At 40.4% G+C, this 20,581-nt stretch overlaps 1 protein-coding gene across 5 annotated transcripts in view; it reads right to left on the reverse strand.

The window, feature by feature from the left end:
* The window catches only part of cabin1 (calcineurin binding protein 1), a 36,680-nt gene extending 17,228 nt beyond the window's left edge, over nucleotides 1–19,452 (reverse strand). The window contains exons 1-31 of one of the 5 annotated variants that reach the window (XM_018669172.2): nucleotides 19,246–19,441; nucleotides 18,648–18,706; nucleotides 18,411–18,503; nucleotides 18,192–18,305; nucleotides 17,607–17,741; nucleotides 17,271–17,451; nucleotides 17,041–17,170; nucleotides 16,779–16,928; nucleotides 16,146–16,453; nucleotides 15,811–15,988; nucleotides 15,595–15,728; nucleotides 15,291–15,508; nucleotides 14,677–14,749; nucleotides 14,132–14,319; nucleotides 13,890–14,027; nucleotides 13,456–13,644; nucleotides 13,132–13,371; nucleotides 12,861–13,014; nucleotides 12,647–12,762; nucleotides 12,335–12,496; nucleotides 10,986–11,192; nucleotides 10,659–10,804; nucleotides 10,253–10,514; nucleotides 9,856–10,026; nucleotides 8,926–9,015; nucleotides 8,598–8,758; nucleotides 8,417–8,514; nucleotides 5,584–5,649; nucleotides 4,678–4,857; nucleotides 3,764–4,158; nucleotides 2,356–2,469 (exon numbers count right to left, since the gene is read on the reverse strand). In XM_018669172.2, coding sequence (XP_018524688.1) covers nucleotides 2,356–2,469; nucleotides 3,764–4,158; nucleotides 4,678–4,857; nucleotides 5,584–5,649; nucleotides 8,417–8,514; nucleotides 8,598–8,758; nucleotides 8,926–9,015; nucleotides 9,856–10,026; nucleotides 10,253–10,514; nucleotides 10,659–10,804; nucleotides 10,986–11,192; nucleotides 12,335–12,496; nucleotides 12,647–12,762; nucleotides 12,861–13,014; nucleotides 13,132–13,371; nucleotides 13,456–13,644; nucleotides 13,890–14,027; nucleotides 14,132–14,319; nucleotides 14,677–14,749; nucleotides 15,291–15,508; nucleotides 15,595–15,728; nucleotides 15,811–15,988; nucleotides 16,146–16,453; nucleotides 16,779–16,928; nucleotides 17,041–17,170; nucleotides 17,271–17,451; nucleotides 17,607–17,741; nucleotides 18,192–18,305; nucleotides 18,411–18,503; nucleotides 18,648–18,650 — 4,794 coding nt within the window. In that variant the 5' untranslated portion in view covers nucleotides 18,651–18,706; nucleotides 19,246–19,441. Of the gene's footprint in view, nucleotides 1–2,355; nucleotides 2,470–3,763; nucleotides 4,159–4,677; nucleotides 4,858–5,583; nucleotides 5,650–8,302; nucleotides 8,515–8,597; nucleotides 8,759–8,925; nucleotides 9,016–9,855; nucleotides 10,027–10,252; nucleotides 10,515–10,658; nucleotides 10,805–10,985; nucleotides 11,193–12,334; nucleotides 12,497–12,646; nucleotides 12,763–12,860; nucleotides 13,015–13,131; nucleotides 13,372–13,455; nucleotides 13,645–13,889; nucleotides 14,028–14,131; nucleotides 14,320–14,676; nucleotides 14,750–15,290; nucleotides 15,509–15,594; nucleotides 15,729–15,810; nucleotides 15,989–16,145; nucleotides 16,454–16,778; nucleotides 16,929–17,040; nucleotides 17,171–17,270; nucleotides 17,452–17,606; nucleotides 17,742–18,191; nucleotides 18,306–18,410; nucleotides 18,504–18,647; nucleotides 18,707–19,245 lie in introns of all 5 variants that reach the window. The other 4 variants (XM_018669170.2, XM_051075355.1, XM_018669173.2 and 1 more) reach the window with 4 other exon arrangements.
* Between the last annotated feature and the right edge of the window lie 1,129 nt (nucleotides 19,453–20,581).

Genomic DNA, 20,581 nt, shown 5'->3' on the forward strand with positions numbered 1-20,581 from the left:
TTTAAGAGGAAGATATACCCCTAAAATAGCAAAGTAATTGCTAAAAAAGCAGATATATGCAGAATTTATTTAATGCATAATAGAGGGCTTTATTGCAAGAACAATAAGAAGAATAGTGAGAGTGTGAGAATTTTTAAGATGCACACTGGATTATAAACATATATGCCATAATTTAAGATGTCAAATAGCCACAGTGGCAATGCAATCCAAACATCTCCAGTAAAAGGAGGAAACACAGCAGAGATATCAATGCATCAATCAATGTACTGCATATTAGTCTCATATTTGTCCCATGTCTGTGACTGGAAATATCAATCTCACTCAATCTACATCACCATGAGTCTACTTTAATAACACTGCATAACTATTATTAGTTTATTATTGGTGTAAAATGGAGCTGGCCATCCTAGAAAGTACTTGTGCTGACAACCTCATCAATAAATTATGCAACACACCCTCATCTGGATCATTTCTAAACAGCAGTATATAGGTTACTTAACGCAGGTCCCAGCTAATGTAACCCCGCCAAAGCAAGAAGGAAAAGTAGGGCATCATGACCTACATTAGGGAACTCAGTATTCACCAACAGGCTCAGTGAGGTGCGTACTCAGCTGACACACATCAAGGTGCTGTGCGCTGTGTGCTGTGTCAATTTGTGGCAGCTCTCATGCACTCGTGGTCATTCTGTCACTGAAGGAATGATTCAAACACATACAATATATATATCAAATACTAACAGTGAGTGATAAGTCAGCTTCAAGGCAGCTGTTGGCTGTTGCCTGAAGTAGACAGTTGGCTTGATAGGTTCTGTTCATAATCCAATTCTAACTGGCAAAAACTGTGTGCTGAGCAATATCTTTTTATCCAGCTAGGTTTGAAAAAAACTTGAGGTAAGACTCTTACCTGTTGTTGCTCTCATCAGGCTAACAACATGAAGAGTTAAAATAATAATATAAGGCAATAACTGCCCTGAAATCATAGACTCTAGGAAAACAGGCATGTTTGATTAAGGTTTATACTGTCCTATGGTAGAGAAAGAGGGTTTGGTTTGCAGTGAACAGTAAATCTCCAACAGTTGGTACGCCAGAGTGGCAGGTTTGCTTCCAGAAGGGGCTCTGTGAGAACCCAGTGGGAGCCAGAGCGCTGCAGAGTTCTCCTCCAGCTCAGACCTGGCCCACATCGCTCCTACAGTCTGTTACCAGAAGCCTTCTGGAGTCAGTGTTTGACTCAACAGCCTACATGTCCAAAATAATGTGCACCACTGAAATATGCCCTGACAGTTGACTGATATGAGGTGCTGTCTTGATGTGACATTCTGCTTGTATTATCTGCCCTCTAACAAAAGTAAGAGCATTTAGGTTTTGACATGATGACATGATTTCTGCACGTATTGAAAAGACATAATATCTGCTTCAAGTGGCAAGAGGTAAATAAACTGACATGCAAAACAGATGACAGATTCAGACAGTAATCTCCTCCACTGGAACCCAACAGAGGCCTTGTAATTCTGAGAGGCAGATAATTCAACAATCTCACACAGTGTGATTCCATTTATAGCAGCGCTTGCATCTGGGTGATCCATATTTACAACTGATTTTTGTGCATCCCATTGAATGATGTGAATAATACGTGAGGAGAGCGTAAACCTAACTGTAGTATATCAAGCGTTCACACACAGAAAGCATACAGACAGATCATTAGTCACCAACATGAGGACACACTTCATTGCCTCACAGGTTCTTCCACTGGGAGTTGGCATTAGCTGCTCCCATGCGGTATATACAAAGCTAAACTTTATCATTTTAAGACCACACATACATCAGTATGTTAAAGACATATACATTATTGATGTAATGTGTAATGTGTGCTGACAGTGCACAGAATGTGTGCTGACAGTGCACAGAAAACCAACTGTATTATGCAGGCTATTGGCTGATGTACAATAATCACAATGTTTTCTTCTCTGTTAAATACAAGAATATTTATGGTAACATCTATATTGTAATTTATTTATAGCTATAGAGTTTTTCTAGTTATTTGCCCTTACCCTTAAAGGTACTGTGCTGACATTACAATTTGGTGTGTGGTTAAAAATGATTAACTATTTAATCTAATCTAATTCTTCTTACACAGGACAACTGTGTTTATGTCACAAGTCAGTCAAGTGAGACATTTTCCTGATATTTCTGGCTTATGTAAAAATGTTAATGAGTTCCTATCAATTTTAAGTGTTACTATAATGGAATGTCAGTAAATCCATGAATGTTGATATAAAAATGTATTAAGCAGTAAGTGGTGACATAATGATACATGGAGAGCAGGAAAAAAAACACGCAGACATGAACTCTGACTTACGTTGAACAGGTTTGTCTTGTTTCTTTCACAGAAAAGTCCTTGTGCTGGCATGTGCTTCAGCTGTTGCCATGGGACACTGCTTCCTAGCAACACATCTCGGGCCCACTGTAGGTTCTGTCAAGAAATAAATAAATAAATGGAAAAACCCACATACATTTGTATGTACATTTTTATATACACACCACAACAGAATTCCTAATGAGAAAATCAAGGGGATATCCCTCCATCATCAAAATAGATTGACAGAGATGATAAACAAACAGATGTATCTTAGCATGCAGTATTTAATTTCTGCTAAAAAGAGAACATTATGCTCATTTGCAATCAGGAAAATGCAGACATCTTTTCACAGCATGATGACTCACAAATCTGTGTCTCCACCAGTGCCCTGTCTTGAAAGATAGCAAGCTAACGCCACTTCATGTTATCTTTCACAATCCCACTATACTATAGCATGAAATTACAAGCTCCCTCTCCTTCCATCTTTGGAGTGGTGATAAAGATGGCCAGTCAGTGTTAGTGGAGCAGTTGTCCTGAGAACAAAAGGGATGCAGGGGCTTTTAACATTGGCTGTGACAGGTTGTGAGGAAGCAACCAGAGTCAACAGGATCACATCAAGTAACTGCCTTGGTGCATTTGCTTTCATCCAGGCTGCTGAAAACTCCACTGGAGGCTAAAACTGAGAGAAACCTTACCAACTGTTTAAGCCAAAATCAAAAGTTATTCCAATTTAATTGAGCCTCAAGGAAATTATCTTTCTTGAACTTACTAATTTTAGTGCTTGTGACTGCTAATAGAATATAGAATAAAGACAAAAATTAAAGATTTAATTCAAATTAAGAAGACTCTACTGCTGGGAGCCATAAAACCCATACTGCTGTACAGGCAGTGCTCTGAGGTCAAATGAACATATTACAAAACATAAAATATTAAAAGAGCTAAGACCTTTTCCATGACACACACAATTCACCCTTGTTAAGTTAAGACAACGGCTGAATTTAAAAGGTTCTACAACAAACAGAGAGCTGACAGAAGGATGCCACCACAGTAAAGCTCAACACAACCTCCCTGTGCCAAACTGGCTGAGAGAGCACTGCGCCACCACCCACACACACCTCTGCCCACAGAGCTTTATAGCCAACACAGGCTGTTTCAGCAACTTGTGTATCACTGCAGAGCTCACAAGAAAATCCAAGAAAGAAATACAAAATGGCCATCAGAGCTCTGATACACTTGTCAATGAAATAGTCAAAGCAAAAGGTCCACCTGACTTCTGAGGAAATTATAGGGAATTTTCAGTAAGACTCATCTCTGATTATAGGTGTATGTCTTAGGTTTAATGGATGACTTGGCCTTTGAAATGCAACGAGAATAGACTAGCGCCATCGGTTAACAGGGGTGGACTGACCTGATGCGTCTTGCTGTTGGTGTAGAAAAAGGCCAGGCGATAGAGACTTTTGTAGTGCTGAGGGAAGCGGCTGAGGCAGAGGAAGAGCGCACGGACACACATTTCCACTAGCATCCGCCTCTGGTCGGCATGTTCTGCAGGCAGAGCCTTGGGCACCTCGATCACCTCAGTGGGGGGCTCTGGCTTCCTCTTTCCCTCGCTGGCCGGGGTCTGAGGAGCGGCCTGTTGAGAGGAGGCTTGCTTTGGAGGGGTGGCTGGGACAGGGACAGGATGAGGACCAGGATCTGCAGAGACTTTGGGGGCCGAGGCCTCAGGGAGTATCACCACCGCAGCTTCGACCACTTCCTGGATAACTTTCTCTTCTGTCTGGATGACAGGAGGCTCTCCACGTGATGCTGAAGTAAGATTTAAATTTAAGACTTTAGAATTTGAAAAAGACAAAGACGGATTTAAATATCACTTATCAAAGTTACTGCAGCTACACCTCACACAAGATGTCAAATCATGTGTGAGAATAACAATGGAAGCAGTGTATTTAGCCATTTTTTAAAATAAAAAGATAAGTGAGCATACAGATGGGGTGGACAGTCTTTTGGGAAGTCTTTATGAACATTTGGATACTTCTTTTTTCTGCAGTGAAACTGGGTTACTGATGGAACCCATTGAAATCTTTGTGAATGCAAGCAGTCTACCTTTAAAACAAAATGCCTGTCATGGAGATTTGGACTCAGTATTCATGTTAGATTAGTATTTCAGATTGCTTTTGTGGAGCATGTAAACAAGACAACACTTCTGATTATTTTTAAGTGGTTTTATGCACCCTGTTGTGTAAATCAATTAAACTCACCACACCCAATGCAAAGGTGCAGGTAAGAAAAGCCAGAATACGTTCCATTACTTGAATCTCTATGTACCTGTGTCCTCAGTAACATGCTGCCCATCCTTCACAGGGGTTGTACTCTCTGATGATAATGAACTGACTTTCCCAGAGGCAGGCTTGTGGCTGCTGTCTTGTGAACTGGTGGGATCTGTGAAGGCATCCTGAGTGGAGTTGGAGTCAGAGAGCATCACCACCTCACTGTCCTGACTGCGCTCTGCCAAAACAAAAAACAACATGGGTCATGCTGCCAATTGCATGGCTGCAAATACAGACAAATAACTGTAGTCTTTAGGATATTATGGATAAAAAAAACACATAAGTTTCTTGCCAAAAAGTGGGTCTTACATGCCTCTTTTTAAAGATTAATAAAACTGTAATTTTAGGTTGGATAATCTTTCATTGGTCAATAATATACCAGTTGTGTTACTGGGTACATTTTAACCAATTACCCAGAATGTGTAACTGCACGCTTTAACAGCATGCTGTGTAGGCCTTTTTCAAGCTGTCGGTTAGTGACTTGTTTTTAAATGCCAAGTATTCCCTAAATAGGTCATGAGCCACAAATCCTTATTAGTGCATTACTAATGACTCATTGTTATAAAGGAAAGATGGTTTGTTTTTGTAGGTGGTCCAAAACCAAAATGCCAGCATTCCTCTTAACTGCCATGTTGTGCAGCCTCAGCAAAAATAAATAGTCCTTGGCAGGGAACTGTAGATGACAGAATCAAGAGGGCAACAAGCTTTTGCTATTTCAGAGAATAAAGCACACATTGGACTTTTCAAAAGATTCACAGTCATGAGTTAATAGGAAAGTAACTATGGTACTGTAAGATTTGTGTAAACTGACGACTGTGTATTCAGTGCTTCCTAATAGAATACACTTCATTTTGGATTAAAAACATAGCCTCTTAAAGAGTTTGGTGGGTTTGAAGATCAGTACCATTCAGGGAAGCCAGCCACATTGAAGACCTGGGCAGGCAGTAATCATGGTCAAACTCGGGTGAGGCTGTTGGAGATATGGGGAGCTGGTTTTAAAATATAATCAAGCAAAACTACACCTCCAAACTTATTAAAAAAATATTTGCAATTGCCTTCAAAAATCACTTACTTTTACAAAGGAGTAGAGAATCAATGTCACTCCCTTGAAACTGTAGAACCTGATTCAGACACACATTCCTTTCTGTGAGACCACACAAAATGTGCAGTGCAAGTGTTTTGATATCATTTTTGATGGTCTTACATAATTCAGTTTTTCTCACAATCAACATTTCCCTCTGAGGCCTGAAAGTTAAGACCATACCCTGTGATATGATCAGTGAATAAAACATAAAGCTGCTTCTTCAGCAGTGTGGAAGAGATGTGTTTATATCCCTGAAAAAAAAAATCAGCTTGGATGCTGTTCTTTTTCCCAATAACTGATTTCCTACTTCACTGTCAACAGAGCAGCAACATAAAGAAATTCCACTGTAAAAATCCAGAAAGAATACTAAGTCGTCGATGATGAACAGGGATGATTTGATAAATGTGTGTCTGAATCCGGCCCTAAAGTCTTACCACCTTGATGCGCTTAAAGCAGGACTCAAGCCAGAGAGATTGGACACCTACAAGCAAACATGTGTATGGTGGGGTATTTTCTGACTTCAGCATCAGAGTTTTTTTTGCCAATAATAGGCCAGCCACATTCTTCCCAGCCTTGACATTTTCTCACTAACTGGCCATAATTGGAAATTATATCCAATTAGTGGAAAATAGCAAACACATGATTTGGGCGAGATTTCAAAATATCTCCAGGGAGTTTGACTTTTTGTCAAATTAAGCCCACACCAAACTCAAAGAAAATGCGACCACATGATACACCAGACAATTTAGTGGATTGTGGTAAAGGACTGACTTTGTCTAGTCGTGAAGACATTCACCCCATTAGAACTACATGCATATAAATGGCAAAGCAGGTGGTAAAAGCAAGCAGGCAAAGAGGTAGCAGGCAGGTAGGTAGGTAGGAAGGAATCTGGAAAGGGTGACAAAACTGGCAACATGGGCAATATGGCTGCGTTATTTGCACATTCAAGCTAAACATGACACATGGGGTGGGTGAACAGATGTCACTGTTTTTGTCATATGGAAAGAATGGCCACAACTAATCCAAACAGCATTATGACTTCTGTTTCACAATACCCCGAACAGAGTTGCAGTTAATGAAAATGCTTAAATTTAAATCCAGACTCCTTTATCTCTGCTTATACTCAGTGTATTACAATGTGAAAGTAACTATGCGGCAACCGTTTTTGGTTAATTCTAACATCTTGGTGACCCAATAAAACACAATTAAAACGATCCCAGGCATTCTTAAAAGTGTCTTCTCTGAAATCCAAACAAAGACAATTATGACTGCAAGACTGCAAGTACAAGGGCTTACATAAAAGTAAGTTTATATGAATGAATCAAAAAGGTCAGCTATAATGTAATCAGTATCACTGAAAGCAGTAATGTACATCCAGCACATTATTAGATGTATCAAGTCTGTTTTTCAAAAAGACTTTTTATATTTTCATATCCAGTGTCAAGAAAATATACAATTTGGGTTGTATAACACTGAAAACATTCCTGTTTATCAGGACTGTCAAGTAGAGTACCCCAACTGTTCTGAACACATCAAACTTGTATTATTATCTGTACAATAAAATTGACAAACCTAATAAGATCTCCTGAGTCTTTAACTGACACCCTACAGGTAAACCCTGAACTGCTCTCAGTAACTTTTCACCATGTAAATGGACTGAATTACTTTAAAACTTTAACATCTCATCCAACTGGAAGAATTCCAACTTTTAATTTTAAATCTTTTCAGAGATTTCTAGGATTGTTTCTGATGCTGCTTGCGTGAGGCTGGCTTGTTGGTTTGTTCTGTGTCTTATCTCTGTTCTCTTTTATAATGCTGTACTCAGGGATCTCTTGCAAGAGATCTTGATCTAAATAAATTACCTGCTGTTATAATAATAATACTAATAAGGAAGATGCCTGCTGATAAAGGTGTAACCAGTATAACCAAGACTACCCATTAGCACCTGGGATCTCTGGCAATGCAAACCACTCTGTTTGACCAACTGAGCTGAACACAGTGAGGTAACAATAGGATCATTCAGAATTTGCAGCTTTTTTTGGTGTGGTACTAAGCAACAGCAGCTGATTAAGGCTAAAAAACACACAAGCCCACAATACCGCACAGATATCCCCATGAGGTTACAAGCTTAAGGAAGTTACAACAAAGCAACAACTGTAACATATTAGGGGAGGCAAGATGATTGGTAAGGAAAGAAAACAAGACCAGCAACAAAGCAGCGACTAGAAATGGATGTTATTCCAGCACACATATGCACAAACATACACACAGGCCATAATGTACTCTGCAAAACTCAATCTTCAAATCTGTTTGTTTCAACACTGCTGTTTGTCAGACATAGTAAGTCAAATAATCAGTAGCCATATTGCCCATTTCACCACATCCCAATCACCCAGTGCATGGGGATCATTGTAACTGAAACCAAAGCCATTAAGCATGGTGATTAGCAATCTGAGCACTCCCCAGTGGGCTTCCTGTCCCAGTGCAGAAAGGTCAAAGAGCCCAACCCCAGAGACAGTGTCTAGGACTGGGACTGTACCATCAGCCTGCTGCTCCTCATGCCGCTGCTGCTGCCACTGCTGCCGTCGAAGTGTTTTGCGTTTGGCGTAATCGTGGTCAAACGGCGTGGCCACGTAAGGAGGGGATGTCAGACCTGGGGTAGCAGCTGATGGAAGGGAGGAGCTGAGGACGTTCCCTATGCAAACTGACGAGCAGTTAAAGTCTTCATCCATCATGGAGGGGGGTTTCTCCCTGCAATGAATCAAGAACAATGTTTTGAATTAATGTTCAGCCGTAAAATCAATTGCTTGCCAGGTTATATTTATGAAGCTTACTTTTCATGGGACCTTGGCATGCTTGGCATACTCTTCTCCTCCCCCCTTGCAAATGGCCCTGTAGCTGCCTCAACCAGCAAATTGAACAAGAGCTCATGTTCCAGATCAGGCTCTGCACCCTCTAGCAGTTTTAGGATGGTGGCACTCAAACGAAAATGCAACTAGAAGATGGAAGTTAGAAAAAGAGGTTTAATGGTTCACAGGTACGTGGACAATGTCTTTAAGTAGGAATGCTTTCAGACAGTTATCTTACATAACAGTGCATCAATGTGACTGGACTAGACAAACAACTAGATAGTATCTGCGCTGCCAGCCACAGGTAGTTTACCTCCAGGGCCTCCATGGCCAGGTCAGGAGGATTATGGTAATGGATTTTCCGGGGGTACCTGGCAGCTTCTTCATGCAGATAGTGCGCTGCCTATAAATACAAAGAGGCGGGAGTAGACAACTCAACACAATCATGTGGCAATATAAATGAAATCCTAAACTATTAAAATGGAGAAGAGAGCATGATAAGGTGTAGAAGACAGCTATGTACATTGTCATCAGGGTTCACTGCATTCATACTGCCCCCTCATCCTCTGCTGACTTACATGACACAGGTTCATCTGCCTCCACTGATCTAATCAGAACAACAGAGCTATGACTAACTCCATACATTGTTCTTGCTGGGAAAAAACAACTTGTGAGGGTGGAAGTGCAGTGATCTTTGTGTCTGTAGGCGGATTACGAAACAACTCCAGGGAGAGCAAGAAAAATGTCTGCAATCAACTTAAGGATTATTCCAATTATTTTCAACTAAAGTTTCCCTGGTTTTCTTCATGACAAAGATATTCAGATTTTCCTTTTTGCTGGTCATTAACTGCCATGACTTTTTGTCCATCATATTAAAGTTTATTTGGGAAAACTTTCAGATCATTAAAACCTATGTTGTGCAGAAAGCATATGAAATTGCATTATGTGAACACTGTATTTCCATATTTGCCCTGGGAGAAAGCAGTACTTCTACAACAAATGTAACTATCAATTATCAGGATGGTGGAAATAAAATTAAAGCCCAGGTTGAAATAACTTGAGACCTCCTTTAATACTGGTTCCAATCAAAATTATTTAGGTTTTTGATCTGTTATTAAAAACTGACACGTTTTCCCTCCTGCCAGACACACCTCAACCACCAAAGTTCATTATTAAATATAAATAACTGACTGAATTCATTCCTTGGATAAATGTGTATCCTGAAGTCTCCACAGCTATTTACCTTTTTGTAAAGCTGCAGATATTCCACTGGAGACTGTTTGCGTTTCTCTGCTATTTTCCCCAGCATGTAGTGAATGAGCCACTCTTCCTCATCACTGTCACCCTCACAACGGGAAGCACCCTGGAAACACTGAAACGCTGTCTCCAACATGGAGTCTCTCCTTTCTTCCATCTGAAACAACACACACACAGTGGAGCCATCATGAGCAATTTAGCTTGAGGCGACAAATCAATTTCCCCTACGACAAATTCACATGCGTAACAAGCAAAAGTGACAGGATGTGCCATCTGTTTAGATCACATATGGGAAATCTGACATAAAAGTGAAGTTAACAGAAACTGACAGGGAATACAGACAGGCAACAAGATATCTCTGCTAATGTTAACATGTGCCTCACCTGTTTAACCACCTCTGGGGGGAGCTCATTGCGCCACTGCTTGAGCTGCCGCGAAGCAAACGAATGCAGGGCATATGATATGGTGCCATACTCGATCCACAGAGACAGATTGGAGCTGTCGATCTCCAGGGCCCTCTTAAAGCAGTTAAGCACCGCCTGGGAGTGTTTCCATATGGGAACGTCACTTTTCAGCTCATTGGAGTTGAGCTTGTCCTGGATACGGCTGGCCCGAGCTAGAGCCATACCTGCCCAGGAGTCGAACCTGAGGAGAGATACATGCTTCTAGTAAATTCATTGAACTTATTATTGGGAAATACAAGAAAATGAGCCCTAAACATGCACATCTATCTGCTAATATTAATGTAATGTGCACAAGCATTGACACTGAAGTAGAGAAATTAGCTACCTGTTGGGACACACACAGATGTCATGCATATAGAATTTGATAGCTTTGGACTGTTCCTTGTTCTTGAAGTGGTAATCAGCCAGCAGGTAGTAGATCTCATTAATGATTAGAGGTGCAGGAGCACTACCCTCAGGAAGACATGGTGCCTTAAAGAAAGAAAAATTCAAAATTTCTTAAATAATTATGATTCTCAGTTCAAACTTGCAAATGAAAGTAAGTGACGATAAGGCAAAGCAAGACTTTAAGAACACCATGGAAATGAGGATACTGTTTAGCATGTCTGACTCACTGGTGCTCCTCACATACAGTGCAGGACCACTGACTGACCTTTTCTGTCATGCCCTCAATATAGGCTGCCACTTCTTCCATGGTGAGGATGGGAGTGTCACTTGAGGGGGCAATGCCAACAAACCTCCTCAGCAGATTAGCCAACTCTGCAGATACTGTGCTTGTCTTATAGCTGTCAAACTCAGGCAAAGACTTTGGTTTGAAATACTGGAACATGAAGAGAGCATCACTCCACAGCAGCTCAACCTGCAAAACACAGATTAATTCCACAGCAAACATGAGTGTCATAGTGCATTGTGTTAGAATGTAACACATAACGCCAGAGCAAATTAGTGGTAACAAGGGCTCCTAAGGACTCTTCTCTTGCACTGTGGTATTGCATAATTAGTCAGAGTGCCAGTCATCTAAATGCATTGACACACAACAGTGGGAATGACACCCACCTGGTGGCTGGACACATGCATTACAAAAATATCAGAGACCACAGCCTGTAGCCACAAAGTTTCCTGGTGTTATGATTCACTCTAGTGGTTAAATACTTGCGCTATTAACAGGATTAGGACACTATCTATGGTTTTTATTTTATTTTATTTTATTTATTTATATCAAATCCAGCTATTCACAAACAATCCTTGCTGTCCAGATAGGTCCTAAAGTGTACAAATGCTAGATTTACAAAAAACAACTTTTAATTTTTTTGGTAGGTTTCTTAGAATAAGAGAAATGGCTCCAAAAGGTGGAGACAGAGGGGTGCTCCAAATACTAAATCAAGAGAGAGAGTTAAGTACTGTAGAGCAGAATTTTGTGGGAATGTTGTTAGTACTTTATATAAATGTGTTCACATTTCTCACTCAGCAAATTAATGCCATTATGCCATTAACGCTATTTCACGGCCTCAATTTATTTAAATGACACCAGACTTGTGTACCTCACAAGCCGACAAAACAACATTAATGGATAAAGCAGACATCCTCTGTGTTGTGAAGGTCAATGAGGGCACATGTTTGCGTCATCGACAGTCTGCTCCCGTTCAAACCACTCTATTTATATAGGTTTTCCACTACATGTGAGAAATCATACTAATTATTTGAAAGACTTGAGCCATTTTCACCACCTCTTCACTGTTTCACCGCCTCTTCACCACCATTTAGCTATCATATAAATACCAGCTCTGTCACATTTGGAGTTTTTGTTTTGTATTTCCAATTATATAAAATATTGCTTAAAAATAGGTCATGCAAGTTTAGGTGAGATTGACCTTTGTATGAATTAACAAAATTGATTAACTTCTGATCAGCAGAGTCACTTCAAGTTTATACAACAAATTATAATAAACTAAATTAACAGCATGATAAGAAAGAGTTTTAGAGACACACTGAATGTTTGACCTGTGGAGATGAGTGCTCCTCAAGGTAGCGGGCCTTGCTCTTTTTACTGGGGTAGGCATATAGGCAGAAGAAGCATTGTTCCAATGCCATCTCCAGCTCCTCTTTGTAGGGATGAGAGTCATTGCTGGAGGAGGCTGTGAACTCTTTTTCCAAAACTTGAACCTACAGCAAAACATAAGAATGAAGCTCTGTCAAACTGTTGAAATGGTCATTACAAATTTATTTTGTCAACAATTTCCTTTCAAATAAGAAGGCTTTTATGTAAGATGTACATTCACATATCACCTTGTCAGTGTCTACAAACATACTTACAAAGAACTTGAGGAGTGCACCATCTGAGCTGCAGCACAAGGAGCGACGGCCAAGATACTCATGGGCTGTGTTCAGAAGCATCAGGGAGGAGGGCAGCATGGGAGTGTCTGAGTCATCTGAAAATGAGACTTGTGAGGGTCGCTCACTGTAACAACTACCATGGCATAAACACCAAGGGAAAAACTGAAGGCATGAAAACAAGAAGTCAACAAACCTTCATCATCCCCTACAGACATATGCTGTCGAAGCATACAGTCAAAAGCAGCCTCTTCGTGTTTGATAACACGATACAGTATAATCCAAGGCAGAACCGAGAAGAAATAAGGCTCCTTGGGATCGTCGGAAATGGTCATGCTGAGATCAATCAGCTGAAACACAACAGCAGCCACACAATTAATTAAAATTCCACAAAGGATTATCAGTTTCTCATTACAGTATCACTGTTTCTTTGGGATGGCCGGTGTTGCCTTTAGCTGTCTCCTAACCTGAATTAGGTTGTTTGCAAGTCGAGCCATACTAGAGAAGTGGGGGACATTGCTTAGAAGCTCTGGGTCTTTGGTGAAGCAGACCTCAATGCCATCCAACAACATTCCAATGGTGCTGACCCACTCCTCCTTACTAGGGGGAGAGCTTGAAGCAGAGTTGAGCTGCTGCAGGGCTTCATTCAGAGCCAGCTCACTGCACTCCAAACACTGCTGGAAGTCCTGCAGTTTCAACAGCGAGTTCTAGGCCAGAGAATGAGAAGTGTTGACGATCAAACATTTCAAAAGATATAGAGCTTCAATCAATATTGTTGTAGCGTATCTAACCTGTAGTAGCATTAGCTGAGCAGGCCGCTCTGGTGCTGAGCTCACAAACTCCAGAGGTTTACTCCTGCTGCCATAATTAAGAGTGGGCTGTAGCAGACGCACAACAGACTCAAAGTCTGCAGACTCAAAGAGTCGCTGGATCTCCTCCAGAGACTGACAACGCTCCAGAGACTTCAGCCTCTTGTCGATCTGTCAGTGGGAATAGAGAAAACCCAAAATGAAACCCACAGTCAAAACCCTATGCAATGCTAGAAAAAAAAGGTAGAGTAAAAAAAGTAATCAAGAAAACAACTGTGTTGTACTATTTTGTCTTGGTGTATCACACATTCTTGAATGATGTAGTATGTTCTGGAAACTTTCTCTTTCCAGAAGTCATGAATATATTAATATAAAATGAATTATTCTAATATATTGGAAAAGAGGGTTACACTGACCTCCTCCACAGAGATTGCTGCATCTACATGTAGGTTAGGCAGGTTGATGGTGTAGTGTTTGCCTTCGGGCGACTTTGGTTTGCTCTGCAACAGGCCTATACAGACATCATAGCTTTCCAGAGCCAACTCCATCTCTCCCTGACAAAGGATAAAAAAAAACTGATTTACAAGCCACATCTGACTGAGCGGAGTGGTACAGACTCAGTCAACCAAAAAGAAACAAAAAAAAGGAAAGAGACTACCTGTAGGGCCAAGAATCGTGCCTTGAGCCAGTAGACGCGTACCATGACATCCAGCCAATCTTCCTCAAACAGGTCTCTTTGGGATGAACCTAAGGCCAGGAGTAATAAATCACCCTGGAAGTGCTGCCCAGGGAACTCTGAGTCAGCTGTGTCACTGCCTGGACCAGTGCTGCTTCTCCTTGGAAACGCTAGACAAGGAAAAAATTATTATAACAAGCAAAGTGTAAACATGCGGTTCCCCACATGCGATCATCCAAGATTTAACAAATCCTGTACATCATCAAGTTTAGAAGTGTAATTACAGGGCTCCCTTTGAGCCAAACAGTTCATTTTTTAAATACAAAGAGGCAATGATGACATTTAACATATTTGGATCATGTTAAAATGTTGTCACTAGTACTTGGGACATGGTATATGACACATGAACAAACATTGCATGGTGGGTTCCATAATGTTGCTTCAAAATACTACGGCACAGTTCCATAATGCATCACTCAACCAAGTTTATTCAAAGGACTGGTGTGGGTTAGCTCATTAGTACTTACCAGTCTTCCCTTTTTTGTGTAACCATTGCTCCAACTGCAACTCCATACATGCCAAGCTCATTGCCAACATTTCCTGTACATGTAGCAGATATAAACACTGATCAGAGGTCACATACAACAAAGATTTGACATCTGATATCATACTAAAATGAACCTATTAAAATTATGATGGTTAAAGTTTTTTTCTTTATCAATAATTATAATAATTACAATATGTTTATACAGCATTTTTAAAATGTTATAAAGTGTTTAATATTGACTGCACAGTGTTAAAACACAGTGATACCCACAGGAATAAGGTGAGAGAAAAGAAAATCAATAAGGAAAATTCAAAAACATGCTGAAAAATAAAAGACAACATAACATAAAAGCCAACCTACAAAAATAAGTTTTTAAAAGTCTGTTTAAAACCTGTGAGCCTCAGATCCTCTGGCAAGTTACACTATAATTTTGGGGTCCTGACTCAAAATGCCCAGTCCCCCTTTCACTCATTAGTACATACTGCAGTCAGATATTAGCTATATTAGCATCTACAGAGTTTCTGGATTACAGGAAATCAATCTAAAACATCTGATCAACAAATCAAGAAATTAACTAGTTTTCTTGTCATTTACCCTGATGTGTTGGTTGCTGCAGTCCCGAAGCAAAGGGTTGGGAAGACCGCTGCTGTGCTTCCTCCAGGTCTGATACACTTCCAGTACCACTGCAGTCAGCCCCCGAGGCCATTCCTTCATGAACTTGTGACCCACTGCTTTCAGATAGCGCATCATCAGGTCCAGGATACCACCATTGGTCATATTATTGAGCAGGAAGTTGTGGACATCCTGTTGCTCTACAGAACAGAATACACACTTTGTTGATATGACAGAAAAAGCAACATAGTGTATTGTAAATACACATCCACAACACACTACACACCAGATTCCATGTATTCAATGGCGTCAACAGGTAAGCAACTCCCATGCAGAGGCTGTATGTCCTCCTTCCCATCACACTGCGTCTCAAGATTACTCAGACTCTCATCATCATTATCAGGATCAAACTTCTTTAACCTAAGACAAAAAAGAAAAATAGCATCAAATCTATAGCAAACTAGAAATTTATGGATTATATCTTAGGTCTAATGTAAGCTACCTGGAAGGTAGATATTTAAAAAGCAGCTCCTGAAAATCAATCTTCTCTTCCTTCTTGCATTTTGTGTTCCGAACACGTGCTGAGCGTCGCTTGGCTGTCTCCCCGCTATCTTCTATAACGCGTTTCCTTTTTGGCGCTTTCTTCACTTTATCTGTCAGCGCAACATCCATCGTTGTGGCTGTGAACGTACAGTATGAAAAAAAAACATTCAAACAACACACATCAGATCTAGCAAATAATTGGTTATACAGTTTCATTTAATACTGCTAAAAAAAGCAAATAATTACTTATCATACAGTATGTATGCAGTAAAAATCTTCTTATAAACAACTAACCAATAGGGAGAGCAGAGGTGGTGATCTCCACAGTGGTCTGACTAGGGGTAATCTGAGGCTGTGTGCCAGGCTGGGGCAGCACTATTGGTTCAGAGAGAGCCACTGGGGGCAGGGATGAGCTGGGGCTGCTACTCAGCACAGTGGTCTGGCCCATACTGACAGGGCTACTGGGTTGGGGAAGGTTCTGTAGGAAGTTTGAGTCAGAGTACTCTGACAAGTCAATCCTGCGGCCAAGACTCGGACGTGGTGGCTCACATGTGGTCTGATGTCTGTACATTGCAAGAAAGCTTTCACCCACATGTTTCCATCTGAGATTTCAAAAAAAAGACAACAATTCATTAATTAGCTGTTAATTAGCTGCCAAAAACCTATGGGCAAAACCAGATATTACAACCCGTAGCTGAAAAGGTTAAACAAAGTTTGCAAAATTGAGCTCAGGAAAAAATTATTTCAGTGTCTGTGGCGCTTAACCAATTTCAGCACAGTATATGCTGTTTCTGCATTTTCTAGCATCGCAACAAAGCTTTACATGAGTTTTAATTGATCTATCCACGGAATCTTGACAATGAAAGTAAGCCAGCTAGTCATGGAAAAACTAAACAATTCACAGAGACCTAACAGCAAAGCACTCACGAGAGGCAGCGGATGGGCTGAATCAGGACAAGGTCGGGTTTTGGTTCACAGTGAGAGAGCGCCTGTCTGCGTCTCCTTATTTCCAGGGCCTCTTCCACAATGGATTTGCGCTCCTCTTCCTCCACTTCCACATAATGAATAGACATATCGCTGCAAATAATCAGCACATCAGCACAGATGTCCATCAGTGATGTGAAAGTATGGAGCTACAGCTAGAACACACTCTGAACAGGTGGAGAAATAAAAAGTGAGCTGGTTTCACCATTTCATGAACATCTGCATTGTGTCCCTCTTCAAACATGGCTGCTCCTCAAAGATTCTCTCCTTCAGCACCAGACCTTTAGTGTAACAATGATCCTTCTCTAGGGCTTTGGCGATGAAGTACAAACAGCCTGGAAAAATGTATGCAGATGACAGTTATTTCTCTTTCTGTAATTGAGCTCAAGAAATGACAGTGGATACAGAGCAAAGAGCTTATGATGTATTACATACAAGTGTAGTCACTGAGTGTGTAAAGAATAGTTATGAGGTTGTCCAGGCATGGCCAGTGATCTGCGTTACAGTGCAATCCCTCCTCAAAAGCATGTCGAGCCAGAGGAATGCGCACCAGTCGCACAGCCACCTGACCAATTTTATACCACATGTTCACATCAGTGGAATCCAACATAACAGCCTGACAAAAGAACAGAGCAGAAAATATGGTGTGAATATTCATCGCGGTGTTCATTCATGTGCATTAAAAAGACACACTTAGTTCAAAGCAGTTCAATGACAAGAATGATAACTAAGTATTAAACCAGCACTGTTGTTAGTGTTTTGTTGTTTTACCTCCAAATAGAACTCCATAGCAGTCTCCAAGTCATCCCGAAATGCAGCCATACTGGCCAAGTTTTTAAAAGTAGAATATTTCAACATCAGTCCGGGATGCTTGAGACCCACTCTCTGATCATCTGAGGGCATGGCCTAAAATATTAGATGATATGTCAATTTTGGCACCAGTGAAACTAAATTTTGGCACATTAATCTGAATTTTTAGTTAAAGAGCACTGGGGAGAAAACAGAGAAATAATTCACATATTAACACATTTTCAGAACCCATTCTTTAAATTAATATGTATGTTCAGAAGAGTGCTACAATGTATGAAATATCTAAGTTATAATTGCTCTAATTCAGTTGCCTGATATTGTATTATAATGTTAAAAAGATGAATTATGTTATTGTGAAGGTAAATTAGATTATTTCAGATCAGAAATCCTCCTCCTCACTGACCAAAATGGGTGTATAATTATGCAATTACATGTGAGTATTACAATGCTCTCATTACATCCCAGATACACAGTATTTTGGGTGTTAGGCACTCAAAACGATTTTTGGACAACCTCAATGGTACCATATACTGCATGATATTTTACCTCTTTGAGCAGTGGAGTTTTGAGAAGCTCGTGATAGGCCTTGCTGGACTCCTCAAACTTGTCATGTTTTTGAAGATCTAAAGCTTTGTGATATAAAGCAAAAGCCTCGGCCTCCTGTTAACAAAAATTACAAAAAATGTTTTATAAATTTTACTGGGGAAAATTCCTGCATCAGTGAAGCTGCCACATATTGATGATTCATTATTATATGTTCTGTACCTGAGCCTCTTTCGTCTGACTCTTGTTACTTTTCAAGGGGTCTTGAGACTCATCTGCAAGTGTCGCAGCAGCATTCAGTGCTGCTATGCGAATCTGTAAAGAACAAGAAGAGGCAAAACCTTTTGGCAAGCATCTATAAGTCATGACGGGGAGCTAGTCAGAGCAGAATTTTCTGCACAATGACAAGATGTGCTGATACAAAACAAAGAGCTGCTGCACCGAAGATGGACGCCTTACCATTTTAGTATCAGGACAGCAGAGCTTCAACTCTCACGGTTTGCAGACTTTGATTGGATCTATAGGGATGTATGGAAGCCAAGCAAAGAAAGATAGATAAAAGCGATTAAAAATCACAGAGAAAAAAACGAAAGTCATGCTTTTTGTCCCACTACAACAAAGACTTGGTCGAGGCTGGTGCCGATTCTCTTTTTTTACCAAAGCCATCGACGGCTTCGTCTTTACAACCTCTCTAGTATTCACAGTTTGTAAGTGAGCCTCTCGGGCTACATAAACCCAGAGTGCAATGCAACGTAGTGTAGTAAATTATCCGGAAGACCTTGGGAAATCTCACTCAAAACTTAGTTAGCCTGGTTAGCTTAGCTCTGCAATGGGACATTGCTGCAGATTGCCAGGAGCTAGTGTTTAAGTTCACCGGTCGATAATTCAACCACAGCCCCTGACAGCAGGTGGTAAATAGATTTTCATGATGGGCTAGCAGATTCAACTAGCCTTACATTACTGCCTCAGCTAGCTGATATTAGCTGACCCATCACATGAGCTAACGTTAGCCCCTGTTTCACCGGGTGACCATCACTTACAAAGCTGGGAGACTTACCGTTCATTCCTGTATTTACTGCAATTGTAACGTTGATACCACTATGCATGGAAAAATATTCCCCAAACACTGCAGTCATTACTGGACATAAGGCACAAACCGAGTTTGAAACTTCATTTATTTATCATCCTTTGTTGTTGTTAACGTTAGGAGCGTTTGCGTCACAGCATGTCATTTGCTACCCGCCAAGTAGTAAGGTCGTCACTCATTGGTCAACACGCTGTGGTGTATTCATGTGACCAATTATATGTTATGGTATTGGGTAAAAAAGCACACGCACGCACCACTTAAATGTAATTTACCACAAAGGTAAATTAATGAAAATGCTACAGTGAATTAAGAAAAAAAAACTAAACTAATTATAAAAATTGGACGAACAAAATTAACATTTTAACTTATGTTTTTCACATGTGTATTTGGCAATTCTAAAAACAAGTTTTTAAACTTGTCAAAATTATGTTAAATATTGTTAAAAACATGCTAACATAGTAATGCTATGTTAAAAACCAGCAACCTGTATGGCTAATATAGGAAAAAGGACAGCTTTCAGTGTTTTAGAGAGGTAGGGCGTTCCCTTCTGATGAACTAACTGTGAAAACTGTATTTCTTTCTTCTTCTCCTTCGTTTTTATTTTCAATTATGCAACAGCATCTTCTATAGCAACGCCATTTCTTCTTCAGCATGCAAAGCACAGGCTCACTATAGACTCTAAGACATTAGGTTAAATATGCAGTTTATGTAGGTTAAATCAGGGAATAATGCAAGTGGGTACAAGTCAATACCAGTACACCATACTGTATAGTCAGCATCTATTATGTGTAACTTGCATGGTAAACAAATGACCACTAGATGGCAAACTTTTATTATAATAGCATAAAAATGTTGTGTCTGAGACTGAGGCGTTTTTTAATTTACAGGATCCTCCAAACTGTTTCATCTTTAGTTGATTTGCTTTCCATTTACTCCCCGTGGCACTGTATTCAGATACTTAGATTATTATAATGTTGCTATTAATATTCTTTCCCACAGCACAGTCGATGCAAAATGGTGCAAAGCGGTGTCATCTTTTGTAAAAGGTGGTTTTCCTCCCACTTTTCCATCATGCAGTGTTTCAAGAATTTGAATATATTATGCCTTTGTCAGGATTTATGTGACAAATTATAACAACTTCTGCAGTTTTAGGAGTAACATTATACTGTTTTTGTCCTCAGTGACCCTGTCTGTTGCAGTCCCTTGTTGCTCTCTAATCCCCGCCTCCTCCTCCTCTACCCCCCACCACCCCCAAACACTCATTCTCACCCCACCCCATCTCTCCCTTGACTGGCTGGCACCATTA

The sequence above is a fragment of the Lates calcarifer genome, linkage group LG13 (genome assembly GCF_001640805.2).
Source record: "Lates calcarifer isolate ASB-BC8 linkage group LG13, TLL_Latcal_v3, whole genome shotgun sequence".
Classification (NCBI taxonomy): domain Eukaryota; kingdom Metazoa; phylum Chordata; class Actinopteri; family Centropomidae; genus Lates; species Lates calcarifer.